This window comes from Pipra filicauda, unplaced genomic scaffold (genome assembly GCF_003945595.2).
Source record: "Pipra filicauda isolate LSUMZ 115617 unplaced genomic scaffold, ASM394559v2 scaffold2_size9829703_pilon, whole genome shotgun sequence".
Classification (NCBI taxonomy): Eukaryota; Metazoa; Chordata; class Aves; order Passeriformes; family Pipridae; genus Pipra; species Pipra filicauda.
In genome coordinates, this window is record NW_024104421.1 from 5,644,471 (window position 1) to 5,669,621 (window position 25,151).

General features: G+C 36.9%; 1 protein-coding gene across 2 annotated transcripts in view; it reads right to left on the reverse strand.

Moving 5' to 3' along the window:
• Window positions 1-4,717: 4,717 nt before the first annotated feature.
• SYT10 (synaptotagmin 10) overlaps window positions 4,718-25,151 on the reverse strand; it is a 47,788-nt gene continuing 27,354 nt past the window's right edge. For both annotated transcript variants that reach the window (XM_027711586.2, XM_039383233.1), the window contains exons 4-7: window positions 19,788-19,908; window positions 19,257-19,428; window positions 17,650-17,779; window positions 4,718-16,536 (exon numbers count right to left, since the gene is read on the reverse strand). In XM_027711586.2, the coding sequence (XP_027567387.1) occupies window positions 16,465-16,536; window positions 17,650-17,779; window positions 19,257-19,428; window positions 19,788-19,908 (495 nt within the window). In that variant the 3' untranslated portion in view covers window positions 4,718-16,464. The remainder of the gene's footprint in view (window positions 16,537-17,649; window positions 17,780-19,256; window positions 19,429-19,787; window positions 19,909-25,151) is intronic.

A 25,151-nucleotide genomic window follows, 5' to 3' on the forward strand; every position in this document is an offset into this window, starting at 1 on the left:
AGAGATATTTATGTAAAGTCACTTTAAAATCAGGCCAAGAGAAGTAATGAGAGTCAGTTGAGAGCAACCAAACATTGTGTAGTTTGACAATACATTTTTGTTTTCTTTTTCTTATCTCTCCTGGATTTCTTCCTTCTGTCTCACCCCAAAGGTTGCTTCTCTGAAACATCATGAATAGTGGTTGAACTTATGGTTATGCTGATCTCATTAAGAGCCTTTGTGCCACAGCTAAAGCATGTGAGCCAGTTTCTGCTGCCAATGAAAATATTTGTGAGACAACGAGAATGATCCCCTGTGTTATTGCAGTGGATGGTCATTTTGAATATATAAGTAATTTCATGGAACTTGGGAAGAATATAAGGGAATTTTTTTTTGATGCTTGCCAATATTTTATGCTTGTGTGATGGGTTCAATTTCTAACCTTTAACCTCAGTGGATTGATTTCATAAAGCTTTGGGAATTAAGAACTGATCAACAGTTTAGGAACAAAATTTTATAAGTAAAAAACAGGCATACATTTCCAGAAACATATACTTTCAGTTTTTAGCCAACAGCTACAACTCCAAAACAAAGCTTTGCTCCAGCTCCCTCCTGCAAAACACTACTTCTGATTGTCTGCCCAGGAAAAAGTAACTGTGCCAGTGCACTGCCTGGAGGTGATGCTCTCCAGCCAGGAGAGCATGCCCACCTTAGCTGTTAGAAGACTTGACTTTGTCTAAATCACAGCACATTTAAGCCAGAAGCACAAGCTACAAAGGAAAATCAGCAAGGAATTGCTTGATGTTGTCCCTCTGGATACCTTCCAGGTTTGTGAGGTTGGCTGCTTGTGCTGGTCAGGGCTCTGGCCTTAAGGGCTTGGGTGCAGGTACTTTTTTGTTTGGTTGTTATTTGTTAATGATGAGGAAGATGGTGGGTGACTAAGATGGTTTCGGACTGACTTGGGATCACAGGGATTTTAGTAGGATGTTTTCTTAAAAAAAACTATTTAATGATCCTATATTTCAGGGATGTCCAAAACTAATAGTTATGGCTTGGTTTTAACCAGTTGGATTTAACAAATATTACCTAAAGAACAAGGCTAAAGGACAGGCAAACTTATTAGGCAGGTTTCTTTGTGGACTTAATGGACACAGACCTCAGAAATGAAGAGCTGAAATGCCAAGAATTCCCAAATGTAAATTCTAAGTTAAATTAAATCTGAGTATAAATGGGTCATACTTCTGTTTTGTTAGTTTCATCTATATTTAAGTACAAACCCATTATTTTGTATTTCAATACTTTACATCCCAATATTTTTAGGGATTTTTTTTTTGTACTACTGAAAAAAGTAATATTCAATGAGTGAAACACTATCAACTTTGGATAAAAGATGTCTACCCAATCCCACTATTGCAAAGACTTTTCAAATAACTATTTTTATATAACATCACATATGGTATTTAATACATAAAGTCTCAGATATTGACTTGATTCCTGAATCTCAGTGAGTACTTCATAGCAGTCAACCTAACAGAAAGTCTTCTTCAGTCATTCCAAAGAAAATTTTTAACCCGAAATGCTGCTCTGTGTTTGGGATTATATTAGAACTGGGACAGACAACAATCTCTTGTCAATCTCACTCACTCTTTGGAACAAAGCAATTGTCTTCAATATTTTCCTTGAGAAACAGTATTAGACAAAAGAGAATTCATATTGAAAAGCTATGAAAAAAATGAAAATGGGAAACTATGACTGGTCACCTTGACTGGAAAAACACTGTTCCATGGGATGTATGACACAGACACAAAGAGAATTGTTATTTTATGAAGATGTGTACTGTGAAGGCTGAGGGCATAAAATATATATGCTGGAGAAGACAAAAAAGCACATAAGTGTGAGCGAATATGCTCATCACTTCAGCAGAAGGGCTTAGGCTGTGATTGCTCCATTTTAAAATTCCAAAGGGGAGAGGAATAGAGCAATTTAGGCACAGTGGGCATGTTAAGAAAAATCAATACATTTGCAAATCAGAGCACTTGCACTGCTCCTAAAATGCCACCTTCAGAATGTGACAAATGATAAAGATTTTTGTCTTTATAATACCATAGACTTAAAGCTTTTAAAATTATCTGTTTTGTATTACCTTAACCAGCATTGTGATCGACTGAGCTCCATACAAGCAGCACAGAGAAGGGAGTTCATGCAGGACTTTTTGTTCTGAAAATACATATGTCTGTCATTTGACTTAAAAAACAGGTTCTGTTATCTACAGCAGTAGTGGCAGGAGGGCTTTTATTCAACTTTCAGAATGACAGAATAGACAATATTGTGAAAAAATCATATTTCTCTCTACTTATCTGAACCAATGTATTTTAGCAGGATAAGAGGTTACTATTTATATTTTTTTTTTTAAAATCATTTTCTGTCTCCTTCTGCATAACATCTTTTCCTTTGGGAGACTCTCGTGTACTCCATGCAAAGTACAGATCCATGTAGAGGAATGGTAGTTTTGAGGCCTAGAAGATGGGAGATCTGGCTTCTGTTCTGATCCCTGATCTTCTCTGCCTCACTTTTAATTTTGTGGTAATAGAGTACATTGACTGAACAACAGTGCACTGTGTGTGCAAGAATACTTAATAATTTGCTAAATTATATCATGTAAGTTTTTCACTGGGCTGAAGTGTAGAACAATTCACAGGAGCCATTATCCTCTCCTAAAGTCAATAGGATGTAACTCTTAGTGCATTTCTGAGCCAAGCTTGAAAAGGAGGCGACAGCTGCCAAAAGTTTCCCTAAACCGTAAGGTTGTCTGAAAACACACAGAGGTCTGAAAAGAACGTACCATGGTGCACCATGAGCCCTTGCACTTGCAGAAGCAGTTGGAGGAGAGGGGTAGGGGCAAAGCCTCCCACCAGACAGCACGACTTTGCACCCAGTGCTGAACTCGTGGCACTGCAGAAGGCAGGGACACACCTGCACCACCATCCTGACACCCTCCCCATGCAGCCTGTGTCAGGGAGCTGAGGAGAAGCCACCACAATGCCCTGGACAGCACCCATTTCTTGCTTCTTCTTAAGTGCAGAACTAACAGGAAGGCCAAATCTCTCAGAGCTCTGTTTGCCTTCCTTTCTTATCCTCTTTTCTGGACAAATCAGCTCCTGATTTCCCGTCTGGTTCTTGCACCATTTTAAGCTGCATGTTCTCTGGCTCCTCTGTGGGCTAGTAAATTTGATTAATGTAAGGAATGCAGATATATTCAGGAATGACTGAAGTAAAAGGATTAGGACTTCAAGTGGAAATCATATTTCACAGACTGCAATGAAATCTTAGTGGTATTGTTTTTATGCAAATTACAGATAAATTTCTGAAATAAATTCATTACCATCAGAACCCATCCTTCTAAAAATTAGCATTTTATATATGAAAGAGGGAATATTAAGATTAAAGACAATGGCAAACTGAAATGACCTTACCATTGCTAGAGAAAGACAAGCAGGTTTTCAAAGAAAACTGAATCTTTCAGTCACAGATGTGAACAACGTCCCTGAATTGAAGCAGAGAACTGAATTGCATTTAACACCTTAGCAAAAATTTGACTTAGGATAGATTAATGTTCAGCCACCAGAGATCAGAAACGGGATTGGAACCTCAATAATATATATCTAATTTCACTTCAGGAGAATTACAAAAGCCTGCCAAAGGGCAATTGCTTGTATGTTGAACTTGGATACTATTTTTATCCAGACAATAATCGCCAGTGCTGCAGATAGACTAGAGTAGTGTTTTTTTCCCAATGTTTATCATATGGAATTAAGCATCTGGTAGAAGGGAAAAAGATCCCATCCAGCTGAAACAACACTTGCAGCTTAGTTTTCATCTTTAAATAGTACTGTTCTTGTAAGTGTCAACAAAGATCTGACACACTTGAGCCTGTACACCCTGGATTATCATTGCTTCATAAGGTGTTGCCTATAACATCAATTCAGTTTAAACGTAAATTACATCCTATCCAAACTGGGCTATTTTTTATATTTAATGGTGATAAAGTTCTTGTCCCTTTGATCTATATGATTACGCAAATAAGAATAGGGAAGATGAAAATTAGGCTTGTGTCTCTTAAGTGAAATACTTCAATATTCTTAAATACTTTAATAATATTAAATTATAATCAATCCATTATTTAAATTATAATCTAATGACTTCGAAGATTACAGTAAACATGATCTCAGCAGGAAATGGAAGATAATGTGAAAGACATTACACAAAGTACTAGTTAATAGTGGAGCTGCTTGACTTAATTGTTTTCACTCAAAGGCATTCTGTCTTGAACCTTGCAAAGCTGGTGGCAAAAATGTCCTACACCTCTTCACGGTGTAGAATTTTAAAGTAACAGTTTCAGGAGAAGCAAACATCTTGTCATGGCACTTGGATAGAGTCAGGGTTGCTCAGCTTGGGGCCAAAAGGTTCAATAGGTGCCTCTTCCCACCCATGGAGAATGAAATGAATTGATTTTTTGTTTACAGTTGATCTTAAGGCAACAAGACAATGCAAATATGTTGCAGGTGCACAATTCCAGCATGGAAAAGGGAGAGAATAAACAGGAGAAATAATCTCTGCAATTATAATCCTCTGATCCTTATTTACTTTTGAACAGTTTGCTGTTGTAAGAAAGACAAAAAGAATAATTTTAATCACTTTATTTCTTGTTCAAAATACATATGAAACAATTAGAATAAAATTATTTCAAATGAGTTTTTTTATTTTTTCTTGTCTTTTTTTAATATAAAATTATCACAAACTGTACACTTCATAACATCTTTTGAGGTTTCATTGTTACATATTTTTTTTCAGAACTGACAAATAGATTCACACTTTCCAGAGAATACATTGTAAAAATACTGAAATGTGTTACAGCTCTCAAAGGCTAGTGCAAAAAAACCCATTTACTATTAGTAGTACAATTTATGTTGTCAAGTTTCACAAATGGCCATTTAGCGCATACAAAAAGCCAGTAACACAAGTTCAAAAAGTTTTGTTTTCTCGTCTCTATAATGCAGAAGCCAAGGATATTGACTTGAACAATGTCTAGGTATCAAATCACAGACTTCATTTAAAAAGTCACATCATGAACACTGAATAAAGGGTACTAAAACAGTCAGGAATTTAATATTAGATCTTGGTCAGCCAACACCACATAGCAAGAAGAGACAAAAGCTTAGAAGAACTCTGCAGTTCTTTGTAAGCTACATAGACTTGGCAATATTTCTGATCTAATCATAAAGATTATTTTAAAGGTAGGGAGTTCTATTAGAGTTTGGGCCACTTAGGGCCTGATGCAGAGCCTTTCATTGTCACAGCAAATACGCTTATTCTGACAGACATTATGTCGGATGCTTTCTCTTAATATTTCAAAGTATGAAGTGTTTAAATATTGAGTGGGAGTTTTTTTAGCTGTCAATATTTCCTATGGCCAGGAACTCCATTTTAACTTCCTACCTTTTGAAGCATACACTCTGGAGAATGCCTTCCCCACAAACAAGCATATACTAGAGAAACATAATGTTCTGTGACGAAGAAAAGATGTGGCTAATTTCTATTCTACTTTCCCTGCTTCAGTTTTCATGAGGAGCACACTGAAGTCAGTCAGCTTGAATGCAGCATGGACTGCAAGCTCATGAAAAGCAAGGAGAAGCTTTTTTGGACTCCTCTTGCAGTGGCTAGAGGAGCATCTGGAGGGCTCAGAGGAACCAGTGCTGCAGTCCTGTTGCCTAGGGTGGTGAGGACTGGGCAGAGCAGGACAATGAATAGATCCAATTTGGCTTTGTCCATCCCATCCTGGCTAGCAGGGCTAGTCTAGTGTGGAGGGTGCTGAGATGTGCTTTTAGCATAGTCTGGCTGTGAGACTTCCTGCATCATTCCAATCCCAGCCAGCAAAGCACCTGAGTGGCTGCTCTGCTCAGTGTGCACACCCAAGACACTGTGACTGCACAGGGACTTGATTAGCAGGTCATAGTTGAAAAATATTTCACATGGTTTGCTGAATAAAGGCCCTTTTGATTTCCACCAGAAAGTCAGAAGTGCATCTCCAGTTCAGGACACCAACAATGCCTATTCTAGGGTAGAAAACTAGCCATATCCCATCCTTAGACACGTGCATTTAAGTCCAGAATATCTTACTGAAACTAGTCACCTAAACACAGAAGAATAGAAAGAATGTAGACCCACACTTGGAAGAAAGAGAAACAAGGAAAATATTAAATATATATCTATATTTTTTCCTTCTCTGGAGAAATAGTTTTCTATTTATTTAACAAAAGTAAATTTTGTTCAATATTTTTCCATAGAAATATAGACTGAAAAGAAGTGCTTTATTTCTAATGTGCAACAGGACTATCTAAAAGTTACATAAGAACTAGTCTGTACAGACACCCTCTGAGCTTCAAAAAGAAGATGGCATTATGTGGAAACCTGTAGGCCACCATTAAAAAGGAAAAGTCCTGTAAATATTTGTTACCTCCATGCCTGACGACATAAACTAGACGTTTTTATTTTCCACATCAGGCAGCTGAGGCTCAAATTCCTTACCAGTATTAGTAAAATCAGCATTTGCAATAATAGTTCATACCTTAGAGATGCACTGAAGACTTCTAATATAGTCTGATTTGTCAGAAAGTGACAAAAATTCATGGTGGATGTAAGAGAAATCATTCTATTTGCCTTGAGACTCCTTATGGGGTTCATCTCATAAGATACTATGATACATCATCACATGCAACCTAATGCAAAGTGAACTGAAATCAACAGCAGTGATCCTGCTGGATTTCAGTGTTGGGCTGGACAAGTACATAATGCTGTGCTTTGAAATGAAATGACATACTAAAAAGACCTACAGAATGATTTTGATGGATATATTTAATGGTCTATTGTCATGATATTAAAAAAAAAATCATTTTAATTAACACAAGAACAATTTCCCTATAAAGTAGCAAGCGAAAGACCTAAAAGAAAGATCCTTTTGAAACCAGGCTATAAATTTTGTATGTTGGAAATAAGGTCATGAATAGATTTTGGTAGGCTTTTGTAGCAATGCAAAATATATAAATGTGTATTGTTAATACTACACCATAAGAGGTTGAATTGAATCCCTTTTATGTGCTATAGTAGTTTAATAAATACTAAAACTACATTAAATACATTTATCATTTTGTGTTTTTCTTGAGATAGCCCAAAATTGAAGGTGGAGTATTCTAATTCTATTAAGAAAAAGTCACATAAAAAGCAAAATATCTATGTGTCAGCATCTTTATGTTTTGCTGCCACAGATATTTTTGCTAAAAGGCTTTTAAATTTTTTTGCATCAATATTATGTTCAGTGCATGAGTAGATTGGTACTTTAGTACCACATTTTGCCCTGCTAGAGATTAAATTATAAAGTTCTGTCTTAAGAAAAAGTCCATTTTTAACAACAGTGCATAAAACAAGGCAAGAAAAATCTAGAAGATGTGTTGGTATAGTTTGAATGAAATCTCTTTTCTCAGCACAGATTGCTCATCATCAAGCCCTCTTCAACTTCATGGGCTGCCCTGTGTTTGGAGGGCATGCAGAATCAGACTCAGGATTTTAGGGGTTAATCCTCAGAACTTCTCTGAAACCTGGCTATGACCTACAATTGTTTGTCTGCTACTGGCAAGTAGCTAAAGTGCAATAGTGCCAGGCTCCCTTTCAGAGTAATACAGAAAAAGTCCAGCTGTGAAGATTCACTTGCTGGCTAAGATAAAGCTATATTTTTTTGTTAGGGGTTTTGATTTTCTAGACCAAAGTTACCTTTGTGGACTAAGAACTGAAAAGGTTGTAGGTTTAAATAAATGAATCAGGTTCTTGTGCTATAAGGATAATTAAGATCATTAAACACTTAGAGTACATAAAGGCTGAAAGGAATAAATGTAACAGTGTGAAGTGCTCTTTGGAGAGTCCACAAAATTTCCTATTTAATTTTCTGGGTAGCCAAATCTCCATTTACATAAAGAAGAAAGATACACACACACCCATTTGACAAAAATAATTACAGCTGGCAATTTTCTGTCTTGTTCAGCTATGCAGTCATTTCCCTCATAACTATTATTACACAATTAAGCCTCAGAAATCTGTGGTGAGGGAAGTAATGGTCCTCTATTGGTCACTGTGATTTTCAATAAGAGGCAGCCAGTCCCAGGACAAAACATTCACAGTACACCCAGTACTATATGACAATTTGGGACAAAGGAATAAGAATTCATTATTCAGCTGAACCTCCATGAATAGGAAGAACAGGAGGAGATGGGATTTGTCTGAGACATCAGTTCCAGGACTCTGTTCATACACAAAGGCCTGTGGGGTATTAGGTGGGAAATATACCATAATTATGACTCCAGTTTTTTGAGTCACCAGAGAATTAGCACCTGCAATGGCCCAATGACTCGTCCACCATTGTGTGGTATTAGTTTAGGCTTGACTTGAAAACAAAGCCAGTACCTTGTGTACAACAGCAGCATTTTCAGAGGTGTTTTCTATTGGTAATTCAAGTACTGATTGTCAGAAGCTTTGATAATGTGAAGAGGTGACATTATATAAAAATGATTTTTCATCTATTGGAGATTTTCCAACCTATGCCAGGTGCAAATAAAAAAGGAGGCCATTACAACATCTAGAGAGGATGTGTTTAGTGCATGCTAGCAACATCCCTTTTTTGCCTCAATTATGCTGAAAGAAAAAGATCAGGGAGGAAGGATGTGCCATGAGCAACTACTAGTGTTCTTTGCACAGTGATCATGATCTGTGGTGTAGGGGGCTGTTTTTATTTTAATAACTGACTCATGTTCTACAGCATGGCTCCCACTAGCCTTGTGAGGTTGCAAATGGCCATACAAGATACAAAGTAGGAGAATTACATTAAAAATCCCCCTTTTTTGAAATGTTTGCTACACATATATATTTGTCTTTGAAAAGACTCCCTATTCAACCCCTTTTTATATTTTCCACTTTTCAACAGGGTTTGGTTTTTTTTTTACCTAAAGGGCTCTTTACATACTCAATAGGCTTTTCCCCTTCTCTCTTCTCTGCTGTTCATGACTCAGTTGTCACAAAAGGTTTTAAACATCTTCCTGTTCAGTCCTCTTCACTTGTGAAGCTATTATCAGTCTCAACTCATAGCATATTGAAAAAAGCAACCCCACTGTTTATCTCTCTCCTCTGGCAGACTGTATTTATGGAAATGTATCTGCTTCACGAGAACAGGGAACAGCTTGCAATCTCTTGTCCCCTGAAATTAACCTAGAAACTGTCCCAAAAAACCAGATTCCTTTCTGGCAATGCTAATCTTAAGTGCCTAAAATGCCTGTCTGTTATGTTGACAAGCATTTGTCAGAACATTTCTGATATTCAAAATCACACAGGGGCAGGCAACTAGGAATTCTACACCTGCCAGAAAATATTGCTTTATAATTGGAAAACCAGCCTTTCCTTTTTAGCCTAAGAGGTCTCAAGATATCAGATCTTAAATCTATACCACTATTCTACACCAGAAAGCAACTTTAAGCATATTCTAGAGCTTTATTGATTTTACAGAAAGTTTTGATTTCCTGTTTTTTTTTTTTTTTTCATGAGTAGATGCACGGATAGATTTGCTTTACTTTGGGGGTTTGAATTTCTAAGGTGTGAAAAGATTCTGAACTACTTAAAAGGAATGTCTCAAAAACATGTCTCAAATATGCTTGTATTTTGCAAGAGAGAAAAACTGTATAAAGGCTATGTTGCTGCCATGAAAACATGCTTCTGGCACTCTTGTTATGCTCTGTGTAATAAATGACTATGTGAACCCTGAAGTTGTCATGAGATAGCTGTGGCCTTGTCCTTTCCTTGGTCTGTCTTCAGTTCTCTTTTTCTGCCAGTCTTCCTGACTTCACCTATCCAGGGGAGACGTAGGATTTCACAATTCTCCTTTCTTTTTGCTGTCTGTCTCATAACTGTGCCAGCCCAGGAGTCTGAATGGATTTGCAACTTTTCTTTCAGGGAGTCTGTGAATACTCCACTTCATTAAAAATAGAATGCTATTTAAATATTTAAGCTTAAATATGTAAACTTAAATATTTAAAATAAATGGATTTGAAAATGACAATCTATATGCATATCTGTCCTACCTCAAGCTTTCCTATCCATTAGAGGCAGAGTAACCAAGCTTATTTTCTCTGTAAACTACAGCAATAACTTGCAGTCTCAGTCTGCTCAGTCATAAATCATTCCTTTCTCAATCAGATCTCTTGGTCTTTCCTATGCTTTTTTCCCTATGCCTGCTTGGGATTTCAACATTTTAGCTGAGATACATTTTTCAGAGTGGCTCTATCATCAGTAGATTCTCCCAAAACACTAAAATGGACATTAACATTTTCTAAAGTTCACTTTCTTTTGAGAGGCTGTCCCCTTGTCAAAAATTTGCTGCCTGTTCTGTTTTTCTCTAAAGTCTACTTTGTGAACTCAATTCAAGACCAATAGCCAAGGCAACATATTGTATTCATAAATTATTACAGAGTAGCTCTACTTTCATCACAGCACTTATGTGACTTCCTGGGGATCCAACCTCCAGAGCACACTGTCTTATGTTTCATCATGCCTTTCCCACAGGAGAGAGCTTTGGTGTTCTGGTAACCTACATAACCTGTATTTATACGTATTAGTTATATTTTGACCATGTTGATACGGCAACACAGGCTTAGACATACAGAGTGCTGTGGGAAATGTCCTCCCTTGGAACAGTAAGGCACCAACACTTGTCCTTAGTATCAGCAAAGTGAATAGTCCTCATGATGACACAGTGCCAAACTTTAATTGATTTTTCCTGTTCTGCAAATTTAACATGCTTTCTGCCCTTCCAGAGGACTGAGTCACACGTGACATAAGAGTTACAGTCTATACTTGTGAGGAAAAAATTTACATAGCAATACCAGAGGCATTCTCCTCTCTGCACCAGTAAAGAGGTTTCCCAGCAACAGCAGCACTGTAGAGGTACTATCAGATAAAACATAAAATCACAGCCCTGAGCACCTGCTATCATCAAGCATCCCCTAGCACTCAGCACAAGATTGAAGGTGTTAGTTCCATTTCCCTGACCAGATTCCCCTGTGATATTTTAAATCCCACCTGCAACTTCACTTTCTCTTAGGTTTCTAGCTCTTGGTTTCCTGCATGCTGTTAAAATTTGCCAGTTTCCAGCTGGGGTTAAGGAAAAGGGGAATTGTGCAGGAGATGTTTATTCATCTGGATGAGTAAACAAAAGATACTTTTTGGAATGACGTTATTATTTGCCTTGGAAATGGCAAATGGCTGTGATCAGCACCTCAATTATCTCCTATGCCTAATGCCGATGCTTTTTCAGTGACACACTTCTTTTGCCCTGTTTTACAGTACAGAAAGAAAGGACAAATGATATGACTATTGTAATTATTATGTTTCGAAAGGAAGGTTTCCATTTCAGAGCATTGGCAGTTGCATCAAATAGCTTTGTGCCTACTGCCACATTTTCCTTTGTCTTTCTTAGCTCTGGGGTCTGCTCTGTGCCATGATTTAGCTGTTTTCTGACACCAGGGAGCTCAGTTTAGACTGGCAAGATCAGAAGCTAGATGAAAGTGAATCTCAAGCAAAGGGTTAAACTAAATCTCTATTGGTGTGAATATGAGAGAAAATTTCCCATCAAAATATGCATTAATACTCCTGTCATATATACTACATTTTACACATATTTTGGATAGTCTAACACATACTACATGAGCTTAGTCCAGAAGTCACCTCACTGTCTGAGTAACACATAAGTCATATTTTAACACCTACAGAACTTTCAAGCATATTGATTTGTAGAAATGATGTCATATGAACTTTTCAGGTCAAAGAACTATCACTCAGTACAGATTTGTCAAGTATTTATTATGAAATTGAAATTGAAACGTATTTCTGATTAGGTGTGGGTGTTCTGTTGTAAGAGAAGTGCTAAATAATAGTGATTGTACATTTAGCAAGTGCAAATACTTGTAAGTGCAAACCTAGGTTTTTGCATGCTCCAATAAGGTGATTTTCAAATTTTGCAGGCACGTTTATGGATCTCTGAAAAACTTTACATTTTCAGCAGGAGAAGAACTCTATTGCTGAGTTCTAAAATACACTCCTTTTAAATGTTTATTCACTTAAAAAATACAGTCAAATGATTTCAGATGTATAAAGCTTGTTAAATTAATGGAGTATAATAAAAAGTTAGTACATATAAAAGTTTATAAAAAGACATAGCAAAATAATCTTAGAACTAGACTATCATGTGTATGTTGTGCATCATCATGTTAAATATTTTTAAAAGGAGATTACATTGAAGCCAATTAAAAAAAACAAAGAAGGAGGAGAAAAGGATGGATCAAATGCCTTTGTTTTTGAAACCCAAAGTTTTCTTAATATTGCTCCAAAAATGCATCTATAGAAAGAAATTAGGTAAGTAATTGCTTATCCCCTTGGAAAAAATCAACTTAATGGAAACATTCCCTGTTTGCTCAACATTTCCTTCAAAAATATTGAATGCGGTTGTGATTCTTCAAGAAAAATGTATAGTTTTGTCACTTAAACACAAGAAGTCCGAAGTATTCCATATACTGAAGAAGAAATTTTGCGGCGGAACTTTCTGACCACTTTATCTGTCTCTGACCAATATACATATCCCTGAGATATGTATATTGCTCTTTAAGGGCTTGCTCAAAGCAAAACATCAGGCAAGGTTGCTGATGTATGAATGTCTGATGCTCACAAAGGACTGTGCAGAAAGGAGGTTATTTCCTTGACAGCTCTTTGAAAATGAGTGATGCAGATATCCTTCACCTCTTGGTCAAGACCCCAGACGTTTCATATCGCGAATTTTTTAAGGCCAGGGCTCAGTTTTAAGCACTGCAGATAAAAGGGTCAGTTTTCTACTCCTTGAACAGAAGCTCAGTATAGACAAAAGATGGTGGGGATAGGGGCAGTTGCTTGCTGGGAGGGTGAGGAGAAGGGCCATATCAGCAGAAGTGTGCAATGCTGTCACCTAAAGCTGAGGTCATGGAGTGCAATAAGTGACATCTTATTGAGCATAAAAAAGCTATACCGTGCAAAATACAATTCTTATTAAGTATTCTTGCTGTTTCCAGTAAACTGCTTCAATAAAAATAATTCAGGCTTTTAGGAAAGTAAGCTTTTCAAACTGTTGTAAAATTACTACAATATATTTTACACCAAACATTTGCCAGATTTGATTTTTCTCCATTTAGGCTAATGTATGAGATACGGCAGAAATGTGGATAAGCAACAACAAAACCAAAAAAGAATTCAGGGTGGGAGCAGGAAATTTACAACTTCTCCAAATTAAAATATTTTAAATTTCTTAATAAAGATATACATAAAGCAATACATTTCTTGACTTAAACTGTGCTAAGCTTTTCCTCAAGGCTTCTGTGATTACACTCAGACTAACTTGTGAACCAGGGTCAAAAGCCAATAGATGGGTTATACTGAGTGTATACTCTGTCTTTTGAGATAGCTAAGAAAGCAGTTGGGAAAAAATATCTTTTGCATGAATTCTATTAATCACTGTTAAGGGACTAAATATAATTAATTAGGGCATCATCTTTGAAGTTAGGTGTGCCAATAATTTTGCAGCCTGATTTTTCCTAGATGCAGAGCACCCATCAGTCAAGTTTAGACACAGAAGTCATTCACTATTGTTATTAACAATATCAAAAATAACACAACAAGAGGGCACAAACTGAGCCTTTGGTATTTGACAACGATTAAAATTTAAGAAAAAGAATTTTGAAATACCTTACTACCTATGATGAAACATACAGAACACTCAGAGAGAACAATGAAATAGTTAAAAATATGTTGCTCATTGCTGAACACTTATGCTACATTTGATCGTGAAATTGTTAGCTTTTTGGATATTAGGTGCAAAAAAGTGCAAAGAATATTTAGTTAACTGTTACAGTACCACATTACAAAAAGTATTTTCTAGGCCACAAAGGCCACTGCTAATATAATTTATATTAAGATAAATGTATACACAAAATAGTTTTTCAATCTCCACATATATGTATATATATATCTGTTTCTATATCAACCTTGCAGAATCATGTTGAAAATGAACTAGGCCACAGAATTTCATTATGATAACAATGATAGGAGGAAAAAACCTCACAGAGGAGAGCTTGTTCTCCTATTAAAAAAATTACTCACCCAGAGCAAATGAAGGAATGAAATTCTGCAAGGCCACTCTGTATTTATGGTGATGAAAATACAATCTTAAGCAGGGAGAATTAGTGTTCAGAATTACCAACCCTCTCTGGGAGAAACCATTTCTGCCTAGAAGCCATGAAAAGCAACCTGAAACAAACATTCTTAAACTTGGGCTGGAGCCTTTTCTTTTCTTCTGCTTTTTTTTTTTTTTTTTTTTTTTTTTTGTAATTAATTTGTAAAGTCTGTCTGAAAGATTGATTTTTATATTTATTTGCTCTTTTGCTGTGTTCGGAGTCACAGAAGGCAAGGTGTAAAACCTGCCTCCTTTTTTGACTTAGAAACATTTGCAATGTTAGGACCAGCCTTCCTAACTTTCCTGGAGCAGTTAAGACACTTCAAGGTGCGACTGACTGCCTAAGGACTGGATCTTCATAAACATATTCTGTGTCAGCCAGGCTAAACCAAACCAAAATGGTTCTTCAGAATTTTGCCCAAACTACCTTTTCCCTTCATATCTAGATTAATTCTCATAATTTCTTTCATTATCTTAAACCAATCCTCTGTATGATACCTTTTTTCTGTAAAAATGCTCTTTTGGGAAACACTGTCTCCTCAGTTTTCTTTATATATTGCGAAGATACAAAAAGTACCAATACCTCAACTTATTTTTTCTAGTTACAGTTCAGCTTTCAAAATCTAAGACCCAATTATGCAGTCTTTGCCATGCTCTTCACAGAAAGACGAAAAAAAGAAGAAAGAAAAAAGGAAATAACTATCTGATTTATCCAATTGAGGTAAACTGCAGTGTTTAAAAGAGATAAATTTACAAAATAATGTGTAGCTCTCTTCTAGTTTTTAAAGCATCCGACTACAGCCAACAGTTTCTTGCATTTGCTGTCACTGTGTATTCTAATAAATGAGTTTACTAGTTTATAAAATAGCTACATTTCAATTTCTCTCTCCATATACTGACAGAAAAAATATCTCAAATTCATATTTAGTATATAATTCCAGAGGCATCCAGCGGGCGAACAGAAACTATTCCACGTGCACTATGCACACAGTCAAAATAACTTCAAAGTAATCTAAATCTGTCACATTAAACCATAGAATCTGAAAAGTGTTCTGGGTAACTGCAGTATTTGTTCAATTTTCTGAACAGACAAAACACATTAAATCAATTCCTTTACTTCAGAGCATTCTCTCCTAGTTTACACTAGTTTGACTTGTGTAAACATCAAGCAAGGACTGCGCTAAGCCAGCAACAATTGGGCTGTTTTGAGGGGCTGGATGCGCCTCATCAGGAGACACCTACATCCTTGTGGAGCTGCATCCACCTCCACACACCTCACTGCAGAGACATTAGCTTTCCACAGCGATACCCGTACACGGACTGTCGGTGCCACGCAGAGACACCCCAGACAGCTCTTCGGCAGCCACTGGGCAGCTGAAGCAAACCATCTTCTGAGGGCAGCCACCTGCCTGGGGGCACCTGCCTGGCTGCTTTGCTGGACAGGATAACAGAGGCAGCTGGCATTGTGATTGCTGGAAGATTATAACTGCATAGATCCAGTTCTGGTACCTGTTCCATAAGGGTTGAACTAAAACCCAGCAAAGCCAGTAGGTCCTTGTCATTGGCTTTGGTGGACTTTTGATCAGCCCTTTCTCCCTGCCCGAGGAATGAGCTGATTTTTCACTCAGAACATGACAACAGTTGTTTTTTCATGCAACATTCAGTTTGGAATGCTATCTTGCAAAGTCCCTCAGGATTTAGTGCAATTTAGAAGAAATTTACTACATGATATATATATATATATATATATATATATATACTATTCGGTCTCCCTCAAAAGAATTAGGTGTTACAAACTGCAGTAGTTTTGAATTGCTTAAGGGATTTTTTTTTCCTCTGATTTCTTTGTCTATGTAAAGATACAGGTCATATCAAAACACTGCTTGGCTATGACACTGGATACATGCCAGCGATAAAATAGGTGAATGAATTTGCACAAGGAGGGGTTATATTTTACTCGAGTCAGCTTCATTCATACATTAAGAAATTATTATAAACTGTATAATAAGACTTAGAATAGGAAAAATGTATCTTAATAAAAAAATATGGATACAGTTCATCTGTGGAAGCCGAACCTTCTGTTTATGTAGATGAGAGGGAGCTTTGGACACTGAACATGATGAATCCACTCTTGTTCCTTAGGGTGTAAGTGGAGGTTTTGGTGATGAACAGGATCCCTGGCTATCAAAACTGGTTGCTCGGCCAGGTAGCTGCAAGAAAAATGTTATTTTTACAAATGTCATCAGATCTGGCTGTGCACCACACTCATTTCAGAGGATAAGAGACTCTCTCAAAAAAGAACTCAAATCCCACCCAGACCCTTTCTAGCCTCTGGGTCAAAGTCTGTGGCATCAAAGTCTCCAGCAGAACTAATAATGGAAAGAAAATTTCTGAAGTGACCTTCTAAAAATGCCTCTGACTTGTTTCACACAAGTGGGTTTATTTCACCAGTCAGGGGTGGTACCTCTGTCTCCAAACCTAAACAGAGAGAGCTATAAACCTCTAAAACCTTCTCTGCTGCCTTGACTGAGTTTCCTTGCCCCCACACTCTTCTTTAGGTGTTTTACTGAAGCCTTCATTTTATGCTTTTGCTACCTGTCACCAGACACGTTGTGCAGCCATGTGCTACAGAGTGGGGAAAACAAATGGCCTGTGATGCCTCAGACAGCTACTCATTTTTCAACAAAGATTGCTTTTGGGATGAGCTAAACAGTGTGTCCTTTGTGTCCCAAAACAAGGCCTGCTGCTTCTTAAGACTTCCACATGTGTCTTTCTGAATCCAAAGCTATGAGCATTTTGTATACAGAACACCAGCAATATGTGGCCTGAAGGCTGAAGCAGGAGTCCAAGTCCAGGGACATAGAGATATAATGACCCATGCATTTGAACAAGCTTCCAATAAGTGTCTTTTGAACAGCTGTGGAGAGAGCTGCTGGTATGTTGCTTGAATTTAGCCTAATTCGCTGGCCAATTTCAGATTAGCGTTTTAGCAACAACTGTTCATGCCAAAGGTTTTTTCATAGGATATGATAACTTCTGAAATTCTTGCAAATGATGTGTAAGTAGATGTAAGTTCCTTATCATAAACTCTATAAATTTTAAATGTCTTAATGTAATTTTGCAGTGCTGCTAGAGTATTATGGAAACTTTTGTAGTGTCCCTTTAAGTAATCAATAAACCCATGCAACTAGATTTAGACTGTGTTAAGGATCTTGTAGCTGATATTAAGATGCTGCACTGATTTTGTTATTCTCAGAAGCACATAAGTGTGAGAGGCAAAACCATTCAATATCCTGAGAATGAGAAAATCTTCTACTTCTTACCTCCACTAGTGGATGCCAGTGAGTTATTGGTTTACGTGGGTAAGCCAACATTTCATTCCAATGATCTCTTCCAAGCCCTTCAGCATCAATGCCTGTCCGACATACCCCAATGACCTCATTGTGCCCTACTCTGAGAATTGTAGAGAGACAGAATTTGTTTTTAATAAAAATAGTTTTAATAACATCTGATGTACAATTCTGTTTACTGGTTTAGTGTGGCACAGAGTACATGACCAAAGTTTTCACATAATTTATTACAGATATTAGTTTTAATGGTAGTATAGTAATATTAAGTTCTGTATTGGTAACATCAAAAACCTCCTGCCACTATCAGAGTGCTTCTAGCAGCTATAAAAATAGCAATGAAGACATAACCTTTGCCATTAAAAGGTTACAACCCAAAGGACACAAGGACAGAAAAAGATCGTAATACACAAAATTATCTAGAAAGAAAACATGATTGAATTTTGTGGGAGAGGAAGGTAAAAATGATGGGGTATACATTTCATGCTGCAAATCCTTCGGACATCATTTCATAAACTATTTTGCAGTTCTAGCTGTTGTGATCTTTGGAAGTTTGGTCAAAAATGTGAAAGGTAAGCATCAAAGCTGTAACAGGCTATACCTTAATACTTCATACTCCTAGCAGTGCCATAGACTTGCTAAGGGACTCCAGAAAGTAATTTTCTGTACCTTGACTGTATGTACCTTACAATAATGTTTTCTAATTTCCTCTTAGCAAATGCTGAGAAAGGAGCAGCTGAGGAGGACTGAAAGTGTGCAAGTTGCTGTGCAACTAACGGCACCACAGTGCCTCTTTCCCATCTGACAGAGAAAGTCTTACTGACAGAAATTGGAGGACAACCAGAAATCTGATGGCAAGGAAAAACAGTCTGAAGGGTGATGTTACTAAATTGGACTTTCAGCATTTATTTGCCCTGCAATCTCAAGAGCTCATTACTAATAGCACTTGAATGAAGCAGACTTGGCTCAGGCAGGATTCTGTCAGTCACTGTCTAGTTCAACCTGCAGTCCTTGACTCACTCTAAGCAGGAATCTCTTCCTGTCAAGTCTTGGGGGAGGACACAGATAATTGAGGCTTAGATATGTTGTCAGCGAGGGCTGAACCCAAAGGTTACATATTCAAAGGTTACTTTATTGAATCAACCAAAGAATTAATTATTACTTAATTCAATGCGGCAATTAGCATCTAATTCTTTTTTAGTCATTCAAATTTTCTTTGGTTTCAAATACCTGCCATTTAAATAGAAATAAGAGGTGTGAGGGATTTTTTTAAACTGGAAGATGTACCTGATTTATAAAGCTTTTACATAGTCCAGCCACCAGATGTGTACAGGAATGTTTGCCAAGGCTAGTGGTCCACAGGAAGATTGAGCCATATTTCTCCCTCATCACAGTTATTTATGGCACAGATAAAAGGCTAAAAGGTGTGAGAGCTTTAAACCTCTCCAGGAAAAAAAGCCCAAAGCTTTATCTTTTGTGCCACTGAAGCTGCTTACAAGTTCAAGGGGGCAGAAAGTAGTGACTTGTAATGATCAGGTATCATCTCGCTGATGATTAACAGTCAGAAGGCAAACTGTGCTTACCGATCATAATCCATCACTGCAATGGAGAGGCTGACCTGGTCCACATTCTCTGGAGGGATATCAAAGATGATGGCCTCGTTATAAACAGGATTGAGGGTGTTCTTCTTTGTGGTGGTTTTCCGTTTTTTCAGTCTTCGTCCCTCACACATCAGCGACACTTTGACATAGGGATCTGAGTAACAGATAATCAGTTGCATGCATTTGGACTCAAAGTCATTCAAACGTGCAGCATAAGGACAATATTTGTTTTAGGAATGTAATATTGATAAGATAGAAAATTTCAAAGGTTTTAGTGACCCTGGGAAGCATTGCTTTCAACATGCTGTAAATGCAAAGGAAAGGTATGGGCATTCTGAACAGACAGAGTGACTGCCAGACCAAGATAGCCAGTGGATCTAAACAGGGTCTATATCCATTCTCCTGATATTTCCATTCCACAGTCATGTTAAACACAGAAAACTGAAGGAGTTCTTATTCATCCCCTTCTTGAAGAAACTCTGCCTTGTTATTTAAAAAAAGAAGTAGATTCACCTGATGCTCCGGTTATATCCATTGCTTTGAGATTCCTACATTTGATGACTGTCAATGTCATTCTCCCAGCAGTAGGCAAATAACAAAGGGAAAACATGATCTCACCCAAATCTATGCTTTCCTGAAAAAGAAAAGCAATGATTAAAAACCTGATCATACTGCCAGCAATTCAGTACAGATCATGCAAAACTTTAGAATTTCTTTTTTAACATGGAGGTAGGTTTCTTTTGCAATATACAATGTGATTTTCAAAAATTATTTCTATAAAGTACAGAAAGAGTAACAACAGGGTAATATTTTAGGGACAGGATCTACAATTAATAAACTGAGAAATTAAAACAAAAGCAGAACCAAAACTTTCTGCTTTTCTGAAAAGGTGCTGATGTAGAATGTCAAGTTCTGCTCTTGAAAAAACTCATACTCCATCAACAACACTGGAATTTATGTAGGAGATTTATTTCTGGACACCTGTATGTGAATGAAAAGCTAATCCTGTCAAAGAAGAACTTACTTGTAAAAGTTACTCTCTTTACTGCTTTTAATGTGCTTTGGGGGGTTGCTCTGTTTTAGAAGAAAAGCAAAATAAAGGAATAGCATCTACAGCTTTCCTGGCTCAACAACAATTTCTTGGAGGATAATATACTCAGAAAGACGGATAAGGCCCACAGTGATCTTAATAATCCTCACAAAGAGACAGTTGCTATATTGAGACAATGTGCTCTGAATTTATGCCATATGATATTGCTATACAGTCCTACAATACTTGAGAAATGTAACCTAAGGAAGAGAGTTTCCATCAGTTCTTATTTTTTTCTTTTCTCAGAGTTATATAATTATCCTAATACTGTAAAAGTTTATGCTCTGAAATGTTAGTTATGTTCTAAATTGTTCCTGTTCTAAATTTTAACATCCCCTTCCAACCCCTCCACCCCAAAAAAAACAAAAACAAGAAAGAAAATTGCATATTAAGAACTCATGATATGAGTTTGTAAGGAGCATGTAAGGAAGCTGCTTCTGTAAGGCAGCCACTCTCAAGCATGCTCATGTGATCTCAAAGGACCTTTTTTTGACTACTACTAAAAAGCTTATTTTTAACAGCTCAGCTTCAATATTTTATCTGTCAAAGCTACAGTTACCTTGAGAGTACAGATTCTCTTGAGAGCTGCTGGATTTATCCTACAGCTGTTCTGGCTTCAGAAGGCAGGTATGATATATTTTTAAATGGAACATATTAAAATAATGATTGCTGTATAGATGGCAAATACATTGTTTATAGTTATGAGGCAAGACTGGGGCTTCTTGTTCACATTCTTCAGCTGCTTATGTGAAGAGTTTTATTGACTTCCTTTGGGTTAATACTCTGTCTAAATTGAAATAGGCCCTTCACTTGCTTCATCTTTCTTGAGTAAAGACAGACTTAATCACATGCTTCAGGGTTTGGGGTTTTTTTTGTATTTTGTTTTGTTTTGTTTTGTTTTTTTTTTCCCCTGCATTGCAGACTTTAGATTGAAGAATGCAGTTTTGGAATAGCTTTAAATTCTCTGCTGCGCTGGTAATAAAATATTGACTTTTGTGTAGGTTGGTCAATTCACATGTTCAGTCGTTTTGCTGAGATTCTTTTCTGAAGATTAACAGATTGATAAGCATGTGAACATGCACTATGGGCAAATTTCATGCTTGTCAGCATTTCAGATTTCTCATCATTTCAAAATGATTTAACTATTTCAGTCCACGTAGGACAAATACAGCTATCTGACATCTCCTCGGGCCAACCCCTTTCTTTGACATGAAGAGCATAGAATTTTGTGGCACAGGGTAAATTACCAAATTCACTTTTCTGTTTCAGAAAATAAAAAACGAACAAATTAAGTGTAATTATTTTCACTCATTTGTTAAAGTGGCAAGTGCTCTCTTATATTTTACAGTTTTCGTCATATCTGAAAAGTGCTTAAAGCACAGTTTCTATTACTAACATTAATTTCTGCATTCAGAGTCTGATTGTTGTTCTTCATATCCATATGTCAAACAGATCTCACATCTTTTGTCTGAAAAGAAAAGTTCCCCCACTTTCAGTGCTTTGAAGTTTAAGGTCTATGTTGAGAGAGGAGATGAAGATAGTTTGGATATGAAACAACATGGGCAGCTCATAAAAAAGTCCAGTTTTTCCCTCTTCAGAGAGATGAACAGAGAAAAATTCACTTTTGAAGACAGGAACATGAACTTGAGTATTCTATTATTTATATAAGAGAAATTGGATAGACACTTGAAGGTTTGGGTGAACTCAACTGATAAAGAAGAATACTGACAGGGCTATGTGGTATGACTTAAATACTTTAAAAGAGGCATTGCTCAAAATGCTTGCAAAACTCCATGTGGTGGTTACTCTACAGTACTTTTTGAAGAGCAGAGAAAACCATCAGTGCTTAATAAAATGGCAACCATATGAGTCTCACACCCAGTCCTTTTCCTTTCCTTTCTGAACAGCATGCACTGAAGGTATATTGAAAAAGAGCTTGTAAAATGCCCTGCAATCACACACAGTGCTTTTAACAATTCAATGGATAAGGAAGCCGCCTTAATGCAAAAATAAATGCTCAGAAAACCAGTGAAGGGGATCTTTGCACTCCACACAGTAGACTGTCCGAAAGGCAGATTTACTGAAGTTTCCAGAGCTCTGTAACTTGTGCACTGACTACTCAGTTTGAAGTGGTAAGGGATGGTTTTAGGATTGGGAAAAGGCTCCCTATCACTCCACTGTTTACGCAGGAATTTTCTGACATCTATGCTCTATACCTGGAAAAAATGTGGCTTGTGCTTCCCTGGAAGGTCTGCCTTTCTTATCAAGGAACAACACTCATGTTTCTATAGATAAATTCTACAGCAGACTAGAACAGATAATATTTCACACTAATACTTGTCAATATCAAAGACATTTATGAGTCAGACATTGTAAAATCAAAGGGCTAGAAACAAAATGAGTAGTTACTCTGCACTAGTCCACAAACTACACCTAATTCTCCTCCTTGTGGGGAGAACTGGCTGTCATAGATTGCTACTACAGTCTAGGAGTTCCCATGGTCCCCAGATTGAGTTAAAATACAACTTCTTTCAAAATCTTTTAAACAACTCAGATGATTTTATCTTTTTAATTTAATTTCATACTATTTGTGGCATCTGTTGTTTGCTGACAGTTTTGTAGACTGTGTCTTTTTGATTAGTAAGGAATAGAAAGTCCCAGGACTTTTACTCAGTTTCTACTCTGAGTATCTTCCAAGAATAGTGGTCTTTCTTCATACATGAGTGTGAAGCTGACTGTATTTTGTTAGGACCTCTATAAACCAACTGGAGATTAAGAAATTTTTTTTAAAAAGAATCATTAAAATAAATATGCTTTGAAAATCAATCAGAGTGTGAAGCATAAGACTTATGAACTTTTAAATGCTCTTTTGAAGATTTAAGATGAAAATTATCTCTCTCTATATATATATGATAGCATCTGAAACTGGGTATTTGATAAAATGTCTGGGATATCACCATTTCCCCCCACATTTTATTAACTTGAGCACTAGAGGTTCATGAATTAGGAGCAGAAAACACAGATTCAGATCTAGACAACAAACAACATAAGGTTTTGAGTTTCTTTAAACTTCTCATGACAGCCTTTGTCTATCACATTGATTATCATGAGTAATATTTTTAAATTTCCAGGATCCTTAAGCATTATTGATTTTAGTTGAGATTTAAAAATAGAATGCGAATTGCTTTGGAATATCAATGGTCTAGAAAATCCATATTTTTCTCACTTTGTAATACACTAGCTAACCAAGTTCACACAAGTAATCTGACAGGAACCCTTCAGCACAAGCAAATCTGAGGAAGCTAAGGCACAGACTGCCCTCAACAATCATGTCTGCATTAAAGTTCACCTCAAACAAAACACAACTCAGAAGGCACAATCCTGAACCCCGTGGTTGCCATTCATGCAAATTTTTAGCTATGCCTCAGATTGTCTTACACGTATCTTATATTTACTGAGAATTGCACATTACTTACATTACTCCCGTGAAATTTTAGCTCTTTCCTATACCTATTTTGAGCATTTCTTTTTTTCTTTCCTTGGACTAAACTTAGATTTCAATTAATAACTAGCTTTACAGATGCTTGTAATGAATGCTCCCCACTGACTTCCAGTAACAGGTACAGAGAAACCACCATTACGCACAGTTGCACTAATGCAAATGGAAGCATTTCTTGGTACTTTATATCTCTTCATTTATTTCCCTTTTGTGTTCACAAGTCATCACACAGTACTAAGGAACTGGAACAGTGGCAAACACTACACCATCTTCAGTTATTTTTATAGCTATGATTTTATTCTATCCAATACATTTTCTAGTATGGTGATGGTAGAACAAAAATAAAACGAAGAAAACAATGATCTCATGTGTGCATGTCAGTTATTCAGATGAACTTCATTTTTTTTAATCTACAGAATATGGATTTTTTTAAATAGCATAATTCTCACCTTGCACAAACAACCATGTGAATGGATGTGCTAATAACTTTTCCCATTAATTCCATTAGGAGAGATCCATTAGGATATGTCTGCATTCCCTGCTTTATGGGCTCTTGGGAAATCAGTCCAGAAGTTGGCAAAGTCAGATGAAAAAAGTTCCTTATTCTATTATATGTGTTATCATACCCAATGGACACCAGTGCCCTCATTTTCACACTTATTCTTGTAGAATTAGCAAGATTTCTCCTGAGGCTCATGAGTGGTCCCCACTCATAACACAGAAAAACAGTGGAAAGGTCTGAGGAGAAGTTTGGAGAACTTGTAGGGGAGCATCAACTAAACTGATCGAGTTCTTAGAGCTGTTGTTCCTGGAAAAAGCTTTGCTGTCACTTACTCCAATTACTTTTCCCAGTTGTTTCCACTAAATTCAATAGGAGAGACAACTTTTAATCAGTAACCTCCACAAATTCAGTGGGGAAGTTAGGTATAGGTCCTTCCATGTTCAGGGTAGTTTCTACTCACGGATCAACATCCATAATCCTGAACTGAACAGGAGAAAGTATTTACTGACTACACTGTCAGAGTAAGAACTTCTGTAGTCTCTCTTCTATATGCCAACAGCTTAATTGGTTTCCTATACCAGCAAGTGCAAAAAGCATATGGGGAGCTGATATGTGAAATAAGGTGTCATTTTTGAATCACAAATGAACCCCGGGCCACTTTTTTCACTGATGTTTGTTTCTTCTTCCTTCCCCCTAGCTTTTCAAGTTTTGAAATTCAAACAAAGTCTTAAAAGAGCAACTCGCTATGGATTCTTACAGAGAACTATGTAAATGCTACTGGAACTA